Here is a 19,822-nt window from a genome sequence, read left to right on the forward strand (position 1 = left end):
TCATGCCATCTATTTTGTGAAGTGCACCAGTCCCTCCTGCAGTGAAGCACCCCCACAACATGATGCCACACCCATGCTTCACGGTTGGAATGGTGTTATTCGGCTTGCAAGACTCCCCCTTTTTCCTCCAAACATGACAATGGTCATTATGGCCAAACAGTTGTATTTTTGTTTCATCAGACGAGAGGACATTTCTCCAAAAAGCAAGATCTTTGTCCCCATGTGCAGTTGCAAACTGTAGTCTGGCAATTGTATGCCGGTTTTGGAGCACTGGCTTCTTCCTTGCTGAGTGGCCTTTCAGGTTATGTCGATATAGGACTCGTTCTACTGTGGATATAGATACTTTTGTACCTGTTTCCTCCAGCATCTTCACAAGGTCCTTTGCTGTTCTGGGATTGATTTGCACTTTTCGCACCAAAGTACGTTCATCTCTAGGAGACAGAATGAGTCTCCTTCCTGAGCAGTATGACCGCTGCGTGGTCCCATGGTGTTTATACTTGCGTACTATTGTTTGTACAGATGAAGCGTTTGGAAATTGCTCCCAAGGATGAAACAGACTTGTGGAGGTCTACAATATTTTTTTCTGAGTGTTTGGCTGATTTCTTTTGAATTTCTCACGATGTCAAGCAAAGAGGCACTGAGTTTGAAGGTAGGCTTGTTAAATACAGGTACACCTCCAATTGACTCAAATGATGTCAATTACCCTATCAGAAGCTTCTAAAGCCATTACATCATCTGGCATTTTCCAAGCTATTTAAAGGCACAGTCAACTTAGTGTATGTAAACTTCTGGTCCACTGGAATTGTGATACAGTGAAATATTCTGTCTGTAAACAATTGTTAGAAAAATGACTTGTGTCATGCACAAGGTAGATGTCCTAACCGACTTGCCAAAACTATAGTTTGTTAACTTCTTATGGCTGCAGGGGCAGTATTGAGTACATTGGATGAAAGGTGCCCAGAGAAACGGCCTGTTCCTCAGTCCCAGTTGCCAATATATGCATATTAGTATTGGATAGAAAACACTGAAGTTTCTAAAACTGTTTGAATGATGTATGTGAGTATAACAGAACTCATATGGCAGGCAGAAACCTGAGAAAAAATCCAAAGGGGAAGTGAGAAATCTGAGTTTGGTCGATTTTCAACCCAGCCCCTATTGAATTCACAGTGGGATATGAATGAAGTTGCACTTCCTAGGGCTTCCACTAGATGTCAACCGTCTTTATAAACTTGAATGAGGCTTCTACTGTGTTGTGGAGCTGAATGAGCCAGGTGTCTGGCAGAGAGCCAAGGGCTGGTCATGCGCAATTCACATGATAGCGACCTGCGTTCCATGGCTTCTCTACACACAAAGGAATTCTCCGGTTGGAGCTTTATTGAAGATTTATGATAACAACACCCTAAAGATTGATTTTACACTTAGTTTGAAAAGTTTCTTCGACCTGTAATATAACTTTTTGAAGTTTTTGTCCGACGTTCGGATGGACCTGTACGAGCGTTTGGATTTGTATACCTAAGCCCTAACAAAAGGAGCTACTTGGTCATAAATAATGGACATTATCGAACAAATCAAGCATTTATTGTGGAACTAGGATTCCTGGGAGTGCATTCTGATGAAGATCATCAAACGTAAGGGAATATTTATAATCTGATTTTCTGTTGACTCCAACATCGCGGATAATTGTATTTATTTTCTGAGCGCCGTCTCAGATTATTGCATGGTTTGCTTTTTCCGTAAAGTTTTTTTGAAATCTGACACAGAGGTTGCATTAAGGAGAGGTATATCTATAATTCCAAGTGTATAACTTGTATTTTTCATCTACATTTATGATGAGTATTTGCAAAATCACTGGATGTTTTTGGAACTAGTGAACATGTAAACTCAGATTGTTTTTATAGAAATATGAACTTACAAAACATACATGTATTGTGTAACATGAAGTCCTATGAGTGTCATCTGATGAAGATCATCAAAGGTTAGTGATTAATTTTATCTCTATTTGTGCTTTTTGTGACTCCTCTCTGGCTAGAAAAATGGCTGGGTTTTTCTGTGAGTTGGTGGTCACCTAACATAATCGTTTGTGGTGCTTTCGCTGTAAAGGCTATTTGAAATTGGACACTGTGGTGGGATTAACAACAAGATTACCTTTAAAACGGTATAAGATACATGTATGTTTGAGGAATTTTAATTATGAGATTTCTGTTTTGAATTTGGCGCCCTGCACTTTCACTGGCTGTTGTCATAGCTGTTTAAAGGCACAGTCAACTTAATGTATGTAAACTTCTGGTCCACTGGAATTGTGATACAGTGAATAATAAGTTAAATAATCTGTCTGTAAACAATTGTTGGAAAAATCACTTGTGTCATGCACAAAGTAGATGTCCTAACCGACTTGCCAAAACTATAGTTTGTTAACAAGGAATTTGTGGAGTGGTTGAAAAACTAGTTTTAATGATTGTATGTAAACTTACGACTTCAACTATACATCTTTATCAGATAATGACACAGGGCTCGTTTGAATGGTGAGGCTGAAACAACCGACTGCAGACAAAACTCGAAGAGAGTAGTCGGTGAGAGGTGCATCTCCGACAGTTGAAAGTCAGACACTGATGTGGTTTTCCAACAGCAAGGCTCAGTGCAACATGGCAGTGTTGCAGTTGTTTATTCAAGTTTTTCTTTGTAATGTCGAGAAACACTTCAACCCCCATATCACACACTGACATACTAAAATATGTGTTCAATGTGTTCAATGAGACAGCCTCAAATAACACATTCATTTGTATGTATCCACTATACATGAATCTCTGCAAAGTTTGTTTCTGTCATGTCTTTGGTTATGTTTGGGTGTCAAACAAAAAAAAACATGATTGGTTGACAATAGAGCCTTCCACAATTCAGTCAATGGCCGCAGGATGAAGTTGATGCAGTTGACATGTAGGCGGAAGTCGGGACAATTTCTATCCCCATAATGCAACACATTTTGAAAGGAGGTGACTGACTTGAAAAAAGTGATCCGTTCCAACGTGCCCACAGTCAACGTGCCCATAAGTAAAATTGGAAATGTTCTTGTAGTGTGAAATGAGCTGCAGAAAATAATACATATATACCACATGATTAAATAGAAAACACAGTAATATTGGGCGTGTTAGAGCGGATGACTTTTGTCAATTTGGTGACAATCAGTGGACAAAGAGTTATGTGGACATGAAGACTGCATGAAATTGACAAAAAACATTTGATCAAAGGTCATTCAGTTTTGACTGCAGTGGACTGCAAATTTCGGAAGTTGCTCTTCACCAACTTCCTCCTGCAGCCATCACCTGCATTATGGGAAGCTGGGTTGTCAACCAATCATTAGGGTGTTTTTGTTTGACCCATGCGAACGTTACCAAAGACATTACCAAAGATTTAATCAGGAACCAAGGGGATATGTACAATTGAATGCAATATTTGAGGCTCTCTCTCACCAATTGATACTACAATATACACCGGTGGAGGCTGCTGAGGGGAGGACGGCTCATAATAATGGCCGGAATGGAGTATAATGGAGTGAATGTAATGGTATCAAACATGGTTTCATGTGTTTGATACCATTACATTCACTCCATTCCAGCCATCATTATGAGCTGTCCTGCCCTCAGCAGTCTCCCTTGATATACACACATATATTTTCAGTTTGTGATATGAGGGTTGGAGACTTGTTTATTTCGACATTGTAAATAATATTTTTTTATAAACAATGGCAACACTGCCATGTTGCAGTGCTCCTTGCTGTTGTGCTCCTTGCTGTTTCCTTGCTGTTGGAAAACCATCTCCCCGACTTCACACCTTGGATTTCGTCTACAGCCACGTCTTCTCGGACTGCTTTCACCTTACTACTCCATCGTGAACGTTCTTTATAGCGCGTGAACTCTATTGAGTTCTGCAGTGCAGTCATGTTTCCTACATGTTACCTAACACACGTCCTCTTCGTGTAGAAGCAGCGCAATCATGTTCGCGGTTCTATATTGTATCGTTTCTTATTTAATAAATTATATTGCAACATTTGGTGTTTCAGTCGAATGGTGCGCTGTAATAAGGCCATATAATGTTGTCAAACAGGTAAGATTTGTATTGCACCTGTCTACAAGAAAGTATGATAATACAGCTTATATTCGTAAATGTACGGTAGTCGGGTTAAAGGTTGATGCAAATCGACACGCCCCCCTGCTCAGATGCCAAGCCTATTCTTCAATACAGGAAAAATACCGATACTTTGTATTTTTGCAAATTACATGAAAGCAACTTTTCACGATGCGTTGAGTATTTAAAGTTTGGTGTTACAGGTGCATAACTTTTTATTTTCGATAGTTTGTAGCTACGCATAATGTTTCAACACAATTGTGTGTACAGTTTTCGCATCTTGCAGATTCAGGTTTTGTGGTTGTCTGCTTGGTCCTTATACTTTAGTGAGTGGCCGACAGACTGGACACGGTAGATCGAGTATTTAATAGCCTGGTTGGCCTTTTAAGCGACTCAATTCTGGACCTTATCCAGAATGAGTTATGATTTAAATATGGACACTCATGCGCTGCGCAATTTCAAGTGGGCGTTTGTTGACAGTGCGTGTTGGTGATGCGCGCATTGTGGACGCGAGGAGCCGTGAGATACATGCAGTGAACAACTGAAAAAGATTCAAAATTAGGTCTGCCGAATTTACTTGATAATGGACCGGATTTAAACTGGACCATTGGCTAGCTACATGGTTTCCAATTCTGGATAAAAGGCTGCCTGCCAATTGCCTCAAGTGACCGCTCCACTTCTAAGAACTTCACCATTGTAGTGACTATTATCACATTCAAAATGCATTGATCTTTAAGAACTGGATCCAGTTGTCCAATTTCAACCACACCATTCAGCTGTCACAACGTGTCAACAATATTATGTTAGAAACTGCAATAGGCTGCTAAAATGTAACTATTTTTAGACAGCTGAAATATGTTGTTGATGGCTGGTGACATATTACATTTTTTTTCAACAGGAGGTTCTCGGAAAAAGAAAATCCATATCATCATCCCCAGTACAGTAAAGGACGACCTATATAGGCAAAGTCAAAATGTCCCTCCAGACAAAACAAGTCAGAGTCCTGGTCCTCAACGATATGGAACAGCTGGGAAGGACACTCTTCCGCCTGGACCAAGGTACCTAGACATTATTTCCCTTTTTATGCATGACTTAGGCCACCATGGTATTGATTAATTGAGAATGAGAATAACGTTACAGTTAAGGTGGTATTTAAACATGAGACGTGTAGAAATATTTGCTAGTGTGCTGTTTCTATAGATAGCCCATGGGGAGTATGGTTGCAGGCAGACACAGGCATGTCCCTCCCTGTATTGTTGCATTGCAGTTTTTGAACATTTTGTTATTTTGTAGTTTTTTTGTTGTTCTTGTGAGGTGAGTGTTGCCTTGTTTTAGTTTAATATAGACCAAATTATTGCATGTATTCAGACATCTGTTGGTCATCCAAGATTTCCAGTATACAAATGCATCAACGTTTTCTAGATAACACTGATGTTATACACAATCCGTAATAGCCTCATCCCAGCCATTATTAATTTTAATTCAGTGATATCTGGTAACATGATACTATTATGAGACAAAGCCAACATAGTTTTCGTCCTTAAGAAGAGATTCTGGTTTAGATGATTCAAATAATCTTGTTCATTGCCTAAATTATATTCATAAACCACAAGTACAGTTGCACAGCAACAACAGGAAATAGTGGAGATCCAGTATCTCTCCACTTCTCCAGTTGAGCAACTGCAGCGTTGCAGTCTCAACCATACTTGATAAGGCAGCTGCTGCTGAGCTTATCAGCAGAATCTATTTTCAGAGATCAGACAACTCATTGTTATTCCTATATCTATCAATAACTTATAGTCTAGGGCAGGGATGGGCAACTTTAAAGGGGTGGGGGCCACAAAAAATCTGAACTCATCGCGGGAGGGGACCGCAGTGGCTCTCGGGTCTGCGTACCTACCCACATTCATACCCACACATGCAATCAGAGCCGGCCCTAGCCTTTTGGGGGCCCTAAGTGAAGTATTTTGTTGCCCCCCCTCCCCTCTTGACAGTGGAGAAAATAACTTGAAGTTTTAGAGTTAATTTCTGAAATTGTACATAGTTTGCCATGGGACAGAGAGATTTGGAAATGTTCTAACTAATTTCATAGAATTCTACTTGTTTTGCCATGGTGGTGGCGAGAAAAATGTTCCGCCCATCCCTGGTCTATGGCAACTAGACTTTAAGGGGTGGTTTACGCAGATTAATGGGTGGTTTACACAGATTAAGGGGTGGTTTACACAGATTAAGGGGTGGTTTACACAGATTAAGGAGTGGTTTACACAGATTAAGGGGTGGTTTACACAGATTAAGGGGTGGTTTAGCAGATTAAGGGGTGGTTTCCACAGATTAAGCCAAGTACTAGACTGAAAATCAAACTCAATGTAGAGTTGAAGATTATTTGTATTCCGGGACTAGGCAAAATATGTGTCTGGGAAACTGGTCCCAAATGTGTTAGCTGGTTCATTAAAAGCAATGTGCAAAATCTCCTTTCTTGCATTTTTTGGAGAATGAGTAGCAAATGTTGGTTGAAACGGATTGTAGTCAGTTTGTGGTGCATTCAAAAGCATGGCGAAAGGGGGGACGTAACTTGATCCATGTGCCTTGCAGAATACAATCATAGAAATATATTGTATTCTCAGGCCTGTTTGTACTATATGTTTCTTCTAAGGCTTTGAGCTCCAGTTCCGTCTGGGCCCTACTCTCCAGGGAAAACATGTGCATGTGCACACTAACTACCCTGCTCCGGGCAAACACTTTGACCGTCACACCTTCCAGGCCCTGGCCTGGCACAACCCCATGGGAAGAGAGGACGACTCTGACAAGTTTTGCACCCTAGACCTACAGATCGCTGGATCATACCAATACTACTTTGGTCACGGGTGAGAGTTAAGCACTATTGTAATAGAGACCAGTATTCATATTGCATTTCTACATGAGTGTTCTATGTTCAAGTTGGACCATTGTCCAGATTGTCTTCATATAATAATGTATTGTCCTTATATAATGCTTGATATCACCACTATAATTAAATATTCTACATGTTTTCACCCCCAGCCATGAGGAGAAGTCAGGCGGTGGCTACATAGTGGTGGACCCAGTGCTGCGTGCCGGGGCTGACAACCACCACGTCCATCTGGACTGTATCACCATCCAGACCTACCTGTCCAAATGCCTGGGACACCTGGATGACTGGCCAGCCAGACTGAGGGTGGCCAAAGAGTCTGGTGAGAGAGAAGGGTGACGTCTTTATGCCAGCCTGCTTTTACCTGTACTTCTCTTCCATCCTTGTCCTGGAGGGCTGTCTAGTCTGTGTAGGGCTTTAATTGTTCCAACCCAGGACTAGAGTACCTGATTCAACTAGTCATCAACTAAATTAGCTGTACAGTATTAGGTGTGTTATGCCCGCAGTTTTCCTGGATCAAGAGCGAAGAATTGTCTTGTAAGTCCGTCGTCTCACCAGGAAGTTTGAATCCCATTTAACAGGTTTGGCAGAATTTGTTTTAGGTCATCTACGGACACCAGTTCAGTTCATGGTTCCAAGTCAATGTTTACACTACATTTTCATCTTGTCATTTTGCAATATCCCAGGCTTGTCCTCACTAAACAATAGAAAGAGGGTTAGTTTAATCATTAACAAGCTGGTTCCAAAACACATACTGTATGTAGTAGTAATAACCGTACATGCATTAAAGTGAAATGGAAAGCATAGCTATCATGCCATGCGAGGACGCCATTCCCTGAGTTTTTCGTATGAAACTTAATCAACTAAGTAAACTGAGAACATTTAGCTCCAATGCTTGGATATTAACAAATTCATTTTGTTTGTTTCACAGGCTACAACATGATCCACTTCACCCCACTCCAGACTCTAGGGATATCCAGGTCCTGCTACTCTCTAGCTGACCAACTAAGCCTGAACCCAGAGTTTTCACCACCGGGAAAGAACTACACCTGGACAGAAGTGGGAGAGTTGGTGCAGAAACTGAAGAAAGAGTGGAATATGATCTGTATCACTGACGTGGTCTACAATCACACAGGTGTGTAGGTGGAACGTGGGGTGAACGTGTGCCTATGCGAGTGCGTGTCTCCGTCTGTTTGGTTGAAGGGTCATTGCAACAGCTGCGTATTAGGTTAGAGATGTTGCTTCACAGTCCGTAACTGTGAGGCCATACCTAAAGAGCAGTTCCTCTCAAAGTCCTGAGAACAAGTACCAGCATTGTCAAAGAGCCAGGCAGGTCTCACAATTCATAGGTTAACAGTCTTATATCATTAAATAACCTCTACATCTACAACATTTTTAATGTCCCACTCTAGCCAATGTTTGCATACTGCATGTCTCTTACTGAATGTAGACTAGGGAAAGGTCACTAGGAAAAGGCCACAGTCTCTAAAATAATGACGAGTCATGGTCCTCGAGTCTAGAGCGAGCTTTAAAGATGAGTGGCGTGTTAAAAATACCCTCCCTAGATAATTCTGCACCACTTGGTCATGGCTGCTGGTGAACCCAGTCTGTGTGTGTGCAGCCCTGCAGCCAAGCTGTTGCATAACAGAATCTATGTGACTAGCATGCTAAGCTAAAAGAGAGAATGCTTTCACTGACTCCAGCTCCTATTGATTAGATGTGTTTTGAATGGAACCTGCGTCAAAGTGGCTCCTTGCCATTGGTTCAGCGCTGGTTTCTTTTGTCTTCAGTGTTTGAGTGTGGTGTTTGCATGGAGGTAGTTGAGTTGTTTTTCTATTGTCTACTAGTTTATATTCAGGGCAGTTGTATCCTTTATGGTTTGCAAGTGTCTGAAATAAGGTTCAGTGTACTGTAGGTAGCCTGCTTCAGAAACCTAGGTAAGGCTTGGAGAGGATGAGGTCTTGAGAGCAGCACTCTATGGCCAAGACCCAGTATTGTGAAAGGTCAGATGGTCAGAGAAACCTTATCTCCATGGCAGCTTAAAGGCCATGTGCTGACTGATGTCCAGAAACCTGCTGAACTCTATGATCTGTGGTCAGTGTATTATCTGAGAAATAACCTAGATCAAAAGTGAAAATGTTCAGTGTTTACATTAAAAACAACATATTTTTCATGCAAAAAAAAGTCTCTAGGGTTTACTCGAGTGCAGAGATACTACCGCTGCCATTTTGGTCATGTGCCCAACGATTATCCTACCACTGATAGAAGGTTAGTTCTCAGGGAGTGTCTGCATAGAATCAATGAACCTTCATTCCCCTCTGTAATATTCCTTGACAAAGGCCTCAATGTCCTCCATAACTGAGGATTTCAGTGTGGTAACTGTTGCTTTGTGTGCTTTCCCTGCCTGTGCAGCCGCCAACAGCCCGTGGATCAAGGAGCATCCTGAGTGTGGTTACAACCTGGTCAACTCCCCCCACCTGAGGTCAGCCTGGGTGCTGGACCGGGCCATATGGCACATGACCTGCAACATGGCTGACGCTAAGTACGCTGCTATGGGCCTCCCCGCCCAGGTCCAAAACGAGGGGCACCTCAATGTGAGTGTCTTGAGGTTTACTTTCTCAGCTAGGATTGTGAAATTCCAACCTTCCCAAAATTCCCATGTTTAAAAAAATAATACATCCCGGTTGGAGGATTCTTGGAATCAGGAGGGAATAAGCAGGAGGGAATCCTCAAACTGGAAACTTAAAGGCACAGTGCAGTCAAACATCTTATATTTCTGTGTTTTATATATATTTCCACACTGAGGTTGGAATAAAATAGTGAAAAGATGATAATCCCCTTTTAGTGTAAGCTGTTTGAAGAGACTGCCTGGAATTTCAGCCTGTTTTGGTGAGATGGATTTTTGGCCTGCCTGGTGACATCACCATGGAGTAAATTTGTCAATAGACCAATAAGAAAGAGTTACAAATCTCTCTACCAATAACATATAGTTTTCAGTTTTCCCCTCTCCACTCAGGACACTCCCAGACAGTCATAGAAAAATTCTTACTTGAGAAATTGCTCTTTTTTTTTTTACCATTTTAATGAAAACAACCACAGTAAGGTGTCTAATTTTTATCCAGAAATGATTTGATATTGAGATAAAAATGGCTGCATTGGACCTTTAAGGAATGCTTACTTCATTTTTGTACCCTGGCAAAAGCACTATAATGGTGGTCTAGAGTTTTTCCTGGTCATGTCAGATGTGGTCAGGAAAAACTCCAGGGCCTTATACATAACACCTCGTTCGGTTTGTCTTAATGAAATTGTGACCTAAACCTTTATTTTTTTATTTTACCTCTCTAAGGCGATCCGCAGTGTTTTGTGGGAGCAGGTGTTCCCCAAGGTCAAGCTGTGGGAATTCTTCCAGGTCAAAATCGAGAGCACTGTGGAGGAGTTCAGGACCCTGCTCACAGAAGGTGGGAGCATTCAACTGAGCACTGTACAGCACTGTTTTTATCTTTCTGTTCATGACATCTGCTGTGTCATTATAATACATGGTGTGTATTCACAAGGAAGCAAGCAGGCCAAAACGTGGAGAGACCTACCTACTTACATGAACTTGTCCAATAACAAACTCTCATTTTCATTGCAGAATGTTTAATACGGTTTGCTATGGTGTGCACTAATGAATACACCTTTGATTTATAAACACCTTATGCCAGACTGTTGTTCAAAAGAGTAACCATCTCCTCTTCTTATGAGCTCCACCTGTCCAAACAGTGACCGTGTATGGATTCGCATGAGAAGTAGAGCCAAGTCACAGTCAAACAGGCACCTACCTCCACCTCAGTTAGTCCATGTCTGATGTGAAACAAATGACTCCATAAAAAAGAAACATCATATAAATGAGGAGAAATTGCTAAAGTGTTGTTGATTTATCATTATCCAATGTTCTTTTTTTGATAGCTATAATTTCTCAATCAGAGAAATTGTGATTTGGTATTGAGGATATGCTTGAATGTGTTGGTATTGATGAAGTCATTTATATGTTGTGATATTATGTGATTGGACTCAGGAGCGAAACCAGACCAGAAGAAGACTGAGGGTAAACAGGGACTTAAGATCATCCAGGACCCCAAGTTCAGGCGGTTCGGAAATAAAGTGGACATGGACTCTGCTCTGGAGACCTTTGTGCCTCACAGGTTTGTGTGTGTGTGTGTGTGATGAAACGATGATCGTGACTTAACATCAGTTCATTGAGTAGATTCTCTTGAATGAATCGATCCCCAAATCTAAAGCCAAGTCTCATCCTACACATTGTCGATTCTTTGTCCCTGTCCAGCCGCAGTCCTCAAGCCATTCTGGAGGCCTGTAACTGGCTGTGGGGGAGATTGGAGGAGATCAATAAAGAGCAGTACCAGCAGATGTTACAGCACCAGGAGCAGGTAGGGCACACTCCCGCCACCCCCAGCAGTAGCTCTGGTATGTACCATACGTGTTTCTGGGTAATGTAGTCTGTCCATTTTACAATTCTTTGTTCTGCTTATTTTTTTCCAAACAGGCTGCTAACTGCATCGTGGGAAATGTAGTTTATGAGCGCCTGGCTGACCACGGGCCCAAGCTGGGCCCCGTCACCAGGAAAGACCCTATTGTGACCAGGTATGCTGTGTGTGCTAACTGTATGTAGATTTTAAAAGGCTTGATTAATTAGTTTACTTCACTCACATTAATATAAAAACAGATTTAGAAACAAGGTCTACAGTAGTTTCATCTGTGACATCAGCGATTATATCATGCTAAGCTTATTTAAACAGGAGTGCCTTCCTTAGAGCCGAAGCAGTCATGCACATCTAAATACAATTTGGGTCATTTGTTTACACCTCATTCTGGATCCAAATAAATAAATGCGTTTGTATGTTGACAGATACTTCACCTTCCCATTCGAGGAGAAAAGCCTGGAGGAAGACCTGCCAATGATGGACCAGCCAGACAAGGCCAGTCACTTCCTGGCTCACAACGGCTGGGTGATGGGAGATGACCCTCTTAGGAACTTTGCTGAGCCAGGTCCATACTTTTTATTTTACATTCATTCATTCCTGCCCATTGTGCCGGCTGGCACTTAGACAGCAACAAAATAATCTTCACTTCTGATCTTCGGCTGTTTCTCCACTGTTCCCCAGCTCTGGGAATGTTGGAGCTCAGTCAATTGTTTTAAATTGTAATAATTCAAACGTGTGCTTTTATCTAGAACAACTTGCAATAAGCGCATTCAGCTAAGGAAGATAACTTTATGCTCACTTTTTTCTTCAGGGCAAAGACCAGTGTCTCTCTATGGGTCAATGACATGCAAACAGTGTAGAGATGCGTGATCAAGTCACTCTGATTAAGAACAACTCCTATATTACCAAACATATTTAGCCTAAGTGATAGAGATGAATATAAAGATACATTTTTAGTTCAGACTTTAGACACAAAAAGCTGGAAATGGTGATGCTGGTTCTGTGGTAACCTGATCATTCCACAAGGGGGAGCCAGTGTGATGTAAATATAATTCCCAGTGTTACTAAAGGCCAAGTCTGAGAATTGAAAGAAAACAAATGCCTCTCCATCTTTCCAGGCTCCAACGTGTACATCAGGAGAGAGTTGATCTGCTGGGGCGACAGTGTCAAACTTCGCTACGGCAACAAGCCCGAGGACTGTCCCTACCTGTGGGCCCACATGCAGAAGTACACCGAGATCACGGCCAAGCACTTCGCTGGGGTCCGCCTGGACAACTGTCACTCCACCCCTCTGCATGTCGCTGAGGTACTGTACACAATTCCATTCAGTCTGAGCCATTGAGTTTGTTATTACACTCCATGTAGGCCATGCTATCTATGAAACCCATAACGTTACTGTATGGCCAATTAATATGATTCAGGTATCTTCCAAGGTAATTGATACAGTTGATGTATGAGTAAAGTTAGTGATAATTCGCTGTAAAGTGACAAAACAATGTCATTACTGAAACCACTCTCCTTCCGTAGCACATGCTGTCTGCAGCCAGGGCGATCAGGCCCAACCTGTATGTAATCGCTGAGCTCTTTACGGGCAGCGAGCTGATTGACAATGTGTTTGTTAACCGCCTGGGGATAACCAGTCTTGTCAGAGGTACTGGACGTTGACATGTAGTAGATACAGCACTGGAGTGGTGGGGGTTAAATCCCAGGTCACACTTTATTTGACGTATCTGGTGTTTACTAGACATTCAATTGAAAATGTTTATTTAAATGTCATAATAATTGCATTTTGGTGTCTTTGAGATTAATTGTAAAACAGATATATTTGTAACATCTGGTACCAGTTTCTTCAATGCACATACCAGAAAGCATCGTTGGTTACAATATCATTTTTGAGTAAACACCAAATACCATCTTAGGACTGTAAAATAAAGTGTTACCTAAAATGTTTTGTTTTGGCATGACACTAAATCTAGTCTCTGTTTTTGTCTCTTTCTGTGTGTCTCTTGTCTTTAATATCTCCCATTTTACAATCCTCATTTCATCATTCCTATACCTCACTTTACATACTATCTCGCTCTCTGCCAAACATTTTTGCATTAAACATATCACCTTTCTTTTACTTCCTGGTCTAAACACCTCATTGACCTTTTGACCTTTATCATTGGCGTCCTCCTCACCCTGTTATCGGTTCCCTTCTCATATTTCTGTCTCTTTGTTTGGTTTGTGTTTGGTGTTTGGCTTGTTTTCTTTTGAACCTTGAACCCCCTCTTCCATACTAACCTGGTTTCCTGCTTAGCTTCGCCGTACCTCCCTACATTTCGACTTCTTCTCCCTCTCCTTCCTCTACCCTCTACCCCCACCCTCTCTGTGCTTTAACCCACCGTTGACTGACCTGTGGACATGTAGTACATGTTGGACGTGGCTCGTGTGTTGAGGCCCAGTCTGTACGTGGTGGCTGAGCTGTTCACGGGCAGCGAGGACCTGGACAATGTCTTTGTGACTAGGCTAGGCATTACCTCGCTCATCAGAGGTAGGATTGCACACCACTAGCTTGGTCCCAGAATGGTTTGTGCCGTCTTGCCAACTCCTTTGGTTATTGTCATTAATGACCATAGGAGTTGGTAAGACACCACAAACAGATCTGAGACCAGGTTAACGCATCACTGCATCTGTGAATGAAACATTGTACCAACGGGCGTTCTCAATTCCAGTATGTTGACACCATTGTGCATGTTGACACCATTGTATGTGATTGAAAAGACTACAAACTAATACAGTGGTGTAACTGTGAACCCCTCCCTCCCTCTCTTCCTGGCCCCTCCAGAGGCAATGAGTGCAGGGGACAGTCACGAGGAGGGCAGGCTTGTGTACCGGTACGGAGGGGAGCCCGTCGGGGCCTTCGTCCAGCCCAGCCTCCGCCCCCTGGTGCCCAGCATCGCCCACGCCATGTTCCTGGACGTCACCCATGACAACGAGTGCCCCATCCAGGTACTTTATTCTTAGCCTATCCTTGACTTCCGCTATTCAGGTACATCACAGTGTTATAGTGGCCATTGCTATTTCATTGCTGTAAATAAAATATCTAGGCACTATTTCAATATGCACAATAGCTGGCATACTGCTGCTTAGAATGAAGCAATTATATTGGCCATGCATTCTAAGTGGTATGCTATTGTGTGCATTGCAGGAAAATTCTCCTGCAACAAGGTGATCTGTTGAGAGCCTGGTTGATTTCAGTATGAACTTTTGGTTTAATTCCAGCACAATATGAAACTCCAGTGAGGTGTGTGTGTGTGCTGTTTCCATGTTTACTCTCTGGGAACATTTCCCCTAGTGGCAAAAAAGAGACAACCACAAACCTTGGTGTGTGTCAATTCCTTTGTTGTTGTCTATGTTCCAGCTCCGCTCTGCGTATGACTCGCTCCCCAGTTCTGCCATCGTCTCAATGGCCTGCTGTTGCTCTGGCAGCACCAGGGGATATGATGAGATGGTGCCTCACCAGGTAACTCTCACACCTTTTCTTGGTCATAACAGTATAATGACTTTTGGACAGATATTTGTATATCTTAAATGCTTATACACCACTATAGCATCACAATATCTTAAATTACTAAGTATAAAGCCAAGGAGTTTAGAATGATGGTAGCTAGTTACCCCTGGTATCATATGTAGAATTTCAGGAAAGGAGATTTATAACTGCAACATTTCTCTCTGGCCCATAGGAACATTTGTAGAATTGCAGGAAATTATGTTTAAAACTGCAAAATGTTCTCTACTCCAATAAGAGGGGTGTGAATATTTTTGATTTTATTTACATTTTTTTATCTTTATTTAACTAGGCAAGTCAGTTAAGAACAAATTCTTATTTACAATGACGGCCTAAGAAGGGGGGCAGAACAACATATTTTTACCTTGTCAGCTCGTGGATTCGATCTTACAACCTTTCGGTTACTAGCCCAACGCTCTAACCACTAGGCTACCTGCTGTGGGGGTTTGTTACTATGCTGATTAAATGACAATATCCATCTGGACCTTTGCCATCTAGGAAATTTGTGTGACTGGACCTTCTCAAATAGTACTTGAGCACCGCTGCCTGGACTAGACTTTTTAGTGACCATCTCTCCTGCCTGGACTAGACTCTTTAGTGACCATCTCTCCTGCCTGGACCAGACTCTTTAGTGACCATCTCTCCTGCCTGGACTAGACTCTTTAGTGACCATCTCTCCTGCCTGGACTAGACTCTTTAGTGACCATCTCTCCTGACTGGACTAGACTCTTTAGTGACCATCTCTCCTGCCTGGACCAGACTCTTTAGTGACCATCTCTCCTGCCTGGACTAGACTCTTTAGTGACCATCTCTCCTGCCTGGACTAGACTCTTTAGTGACCATCTCTCCTGACTGGACTAGACTCTTTAGTGACCATCTCTCCTGCCTGGACTAGACTCTTTAGTGACCATCTCTCCTGCCTGGACTAGACTCTTTAGTGACCATCTCTCCTGCCTGGATTAGACTCTTTAGTGACCATCTCTCCTGCCTGGTCTAGACTCTTTAGTGACCATCTCTCCTGCCTGGACTAGACTCTTTAGTGACCATCTCTACTGCCTGGACTAGACTCTTTAGTGACCATCTCTCCTGCCTGGATTAGACTCTTTAGTGACCATCTCTCCTGCCTGGACTAGACTCTTTAGTGACCATCTCTCCTGCCTGGATTAGACTCTTTAGTGACCATCTCTCCTGCCTGGACTAGACTCTTTAGTGACCATCTCTCCTGCCTGGATTAGACTCTTTAGTGACCATCTCTCCTGCCTGGACCAGACTCTTTAGTGATCATCTCTCCTGCCTGGACTAGACTCTTTAGTGACCATCTCTCCTGCCTGGACTAGACTCTTTAGTGACCATCTCTCCTGCCTGGACCAGACTCTTTAGTGATCATCTCTCCTGCCTGTCTGCCTGTAGATCTCAGTGGTCAAGGAGGAGCGTTTCTACCCCAAGTGGAACCCTGAAGCCAAGGCCTCGTCACCCGGGGAGGTCAACTTGAAGACGGGTATCATCGCTGGCAAGCTGGCCCTCAACAAAATGCACCAAGAACTGGCTTCCAAGGGCTTCAACCAGGTGGGTGTGTGGGGGAATGGGTGTTCGTCTGACTCAATCTCAAACCAATTTCTTGCCCATATCCATATGCCTTTGAATGGGTATTGGCAACGTGGTGAATGGTAATTGTAGACTGGATTAAATAGATATGACATAGCAGTTACTCCTATTTAGTCCTTTGAGATGTGAAGAGTAGTCGATAATAACCAAAGAATCATTTTGGCGCTACACTATTCAGGTCAGCATGTGTGTGTGAATGTGGAAATGTATTTGCCTGATAAAAGTTGTTTGTAACACTGCTTGTCCCTTGGCCCTCTCCTAGGTGTACGTTGACCAGGTGGACGAGGACATTGTAGCGGTGACACGTCACTGTCCCAGCACCCACCAGTCTGTGGTGGCCGTGTGTCGCACTGCCTTCCATAACCCCAAACACCACCAGTACAGGAAGGAGGTTCCCCCCATGTTTATCCCTGGTGTGATGCTTCACTCTTACCATAAACAAGACACTGTCCTCAGAATGGGCTATCTATAAAAATACAATTATACTTGAGTGGCCTATGTCATTCATCTTAAGAACTCTAGAATGTGCTGATAATGGCAGCCATCTTAGTCAGGGATCATTTAAAACCAGTATAATTGGAGAGAAAAAAATGTCAAGAGAGGCACAGGAGAACACTACTGACCTGGATGCACCTACTATTTTAACACAATCCCCTTCATCTCTCTCCATCTCCAGGTAAAATTGAGGAGGTCATTCTGGAGGCGCGTATCATTGACCGGCAAGCCGGCACCTACAAGAAGTGCGAGAAGTACATCAACGGCATGCCGGAGTACACCGTGGAGATTAAGGAGCACATCCAGGTGACGTGATGCTGGGAATGTGGGTAATAATTAGTTGTTTAGGCCTCCTGTCACAATGGGCTTGAGCAGTAAAGATCGCCTTGTGAAAAATATTTCCTCTCAAACCAAACAAATCCATTTTCAGACTGGGTCTTGAAAAACAAGAAGCTTCAGTGGCATCTGGTTACATTTCACAAGCTGGTATTGTGTCTGTATTCTGTCTGGAATGTTTGTCAGTTTCTGTTGAATGCCATTTAGTTTACAGTGCATTTGGAAAATATTCAGACCCCTTGACTTTTTCCACATTTTGTTACGTTACAGCCTTATTCTAAAATGTATGAACAATAAAATCCTCCTCAATCTACACACAATATTTGGTTATATAGACCAGCAAAAGCCATTTCATAATTGTCCTCAACTCTCCTCTCAATCGCCCATTGTGGACCTTCATCCTGCTTTGTGTGGTAGTGAAACATTATTCACCCCTGGTCTTCTGTGTCCCCTGTCACCCCAGCTGAAAGATAGTGGCGTTGTGAAACACGCAGGCGTGACGTCTAAGGGCAGCAGTGAGTTTGTCCAGGAGATCATCTTCGAGCGCCTCACCCCTGGCAGCGTCATCGCTTTCAGGTCAGAGGTCATGATGAGCAGACCAATATATACACCCATTAAATAGAATTTCAAAGCATAGTCTATTGTAACACACACCAATGAGGGATATTTTCTGGCCAGTTTGGCCCCCTATTGTACACGGTTGTTTAGTCCCTATTGTCCACTCACAACTCACAGATAATACTGTTGACTCTGCACCCCTTCGATAGCTCAGTTGGTAGAGCGGAGGACTGTAGGTAAAATAGCAGTGGTCCTTAGGTCGCGGGTTCAAATTCGGCTCAAAGGAAGAAACCTTTCCCTCTAGCTTTTGGCTGACCTTTCATGGCATAAATCCAGGAATCTCTCCAGCCTTGAAGAGCCTGTACAGTATGTCTCCTAGCCTGACCCCAAATCAGTTAGGTCGGGGGATTGTGGACGCCAGGTCATCTGATGCAGCACTCATCACTCTCCTTCTTGGTAAAATAGCCATTACACAGCCTGGAGGTGTGTTGGATCATTGTCCTGTAGAAAAACAAATGATAGTGTCCCACTAAGCCCAAACCAGATGGGATGGCGTATCACTGCAGAATGCTGTGGTAGCCATGCTGGTTAAGTGTGCCTTGAATTCTAAATAAATCACAGACAGTGTCACCAGCAAAGCACCCCCACACCATAACACATTGTCCTCCATGCTTTTTGGAAGCAAACCACTCGATTTCGTCTCTGCGTTATATTGGCATCGAACATGTCACCCTCCCTAGGAAAGGGGGTGACCTTGATAATTTATTGTTAAAATGAGAGGCTGCTTGGATCTTTAATTTAAAGACCCTTGCTCCCTTTGGTCTCAAAAACGTAGACTTTGATCTGAAGCCATTCTTGTGACTTTGCCATTGTAATTGTTTGTAAGCTTGTGTAGTCTAAAATTAATCTATGATCGTATGCTATCCATTTGTTTTTTTTATGCTGTTCTTTGTATGCCATTTTAATATTTGAGAATTAACCAATGATATTAGGCCATTCTTGGCCATGATTACAGACACCTGTGTGTCTTTTGACACCATATAAACGAGTCACCCTGCAGTGTTTGTGATTATACCCTGATAAAGACAGCTTGCCTGTCGAAACGTTAAGTGTGAAATACACATGCAGAGATCATCCGCTCACCCACAGCATTTCACAAAGACATTGCAGTTGGAACCAAAAATCTCCAATTTGGACTCCAGACCAAAGGACAAATTTCCACCGGTCTAATGTCCATTTCTGGTGTTTGTGGGCCCAAGAAATTCTCTTCTTATTATTGGTGTCCTTTAGTAGTGGTTTCAATGCAGCAATTTGACCATGAAGGCCTGATCACTGCAGTTTCCTCTGAACAGTAGATGTTGAGATGTGTCTGTAACTTGAACTCTGTGAAGCATTTATTTGGGCTGCAATTTCTGAGGCTGGTAACTCTAATGAACTTATCCTCTGCAGCAGAGGTACCTCTGGGTCTTCCTTTCCTGTGGCGGTCCTCATGAGAGCCAGTTTCATCATAGCGCTTGATGGTTTTTGCAACTGCACCTGAAGAAACGTTCAAGTTCTTTATGTTCTGTATTGACTGGCCTTCATGTCTTAAAGTAATGATGGACTGTCGTTTCTCTTTGCTTATTTGAGCAGTTCTTGCCATAATATGAACTTGGTCTTTTACCAAATAGAGCTATCTTCTGTAACCAAACTGACGTTGTCACAACACAACTGATTGGCTGGAAAACATTAAGAAGGAAAGAAATTCCATAAATTCACTTTTAAGAAGGCACACCTGTTAATTGAAAT

At 42.6% G+C, this 19,822-nt stretch overlaps 1 protein-coding gene across 7 annotated transcripts in view; it reads left to right on the forward strand.

Annotated features, from left to right (window-relative positions):
* Positions 1-4,173: 4,173 nt before the first annotated feature.
* agla (amylo-alpha-1, 6-glucosidase, 4-alpha-glucanotransferase a) overlaps positions 4,174-19,822 on the forward strand; it is a 31,363-nt gene continuing 15,714 nt past the window's right edge. Inside the window, exons 1-19 of one of the 7 annotated variants that reach the window (XM_021589712.2) lie at positions 4,174-4,325; positions 5,021-5,180; positions 6,776-6,986; positions 7,162-7,331; positions 7,941-8,144; positions 9,422-9,603; positions 10,356-10,467; positions 11,067-11,193; positions 11,334-11,436; positions 11,553-11,650; positions 11,916-12,055; positions 12,609-12,796; positions 13,018-13,141; positions 14,318-14,481; positions 14,894-14,995; positions 16,451-16,606; positions 16,908-17,058; positions 17,322-17,446; positions 17,940-18,052. In XM_021589712.2, coding sequence (XP_021445387.2) covers positions 5,096-5,180; positions 6,776-6,986; positions 7,162-7,331; positions 7,941-8,144; positions 9,422-9,603; positions 10,356-10,467; positions 11,067-11,193; positions 11,334-11,436; positions 11,553-11,650; positions 11,916-12,055; positions 12,609-12,796; positions 13,018-13,141; positions 14,318-14,481; positions 14,894-14,995; positions 16,451-16,606; positions 16,908-17,058; positions 17,322-17,446; positions 17,940-18,052 — 2,555 coding nt within the window. In that variant the 5' untranslated portion in view covers positions 4,174-4,325; positions 5,021-5,095. Of the gene's footprint in view, positions 4,326-4,452; positions 4,822-4,905; positions 4,925-5,020; positions 5,181-6,775; positions 6,987-7,161; positions 7,332-7,940; positions 8,145-9,421; positions 9,604-10,355; positions 10,468-11,066; positions 11,194-11,333; positions 11,437-11,552; positions 11,651-11,915; positions 12,056-12,608; positions 12,797-13,017; positions 13,142-13,899; positions 14,024-14,317; positions 14,482-14,893; positions 14,996-16,450; positions 16,607-16,907; positions 17,059-17,321; positions 17,447-17,939; positions 18,053-19,822 lie in introns of those variants that run through there. The other 6 variants (XM_021589711.2, XM_021589716.2, XM_021589713.2 and 3 more) reach the window with 6 other exon arrangements.

The sequence above is a fragment of the Oncorhynchus mykiss genome, chromosome 28 (genome assembly GCF_013265735.2).
Source record: "Oncorhynchus mykiss isolate Arlee chromosome 28, USDA_OmykA_1.1, whole genome shotgun sequence".
In the NCBI taxonomy this organism is placed as follows: Eukaryota; Metazoa; Chordata; class Actinopteri; order Salmoniformes; family Salmonidae; genus Oncorhynchus; species Oncorhynchus mykiss.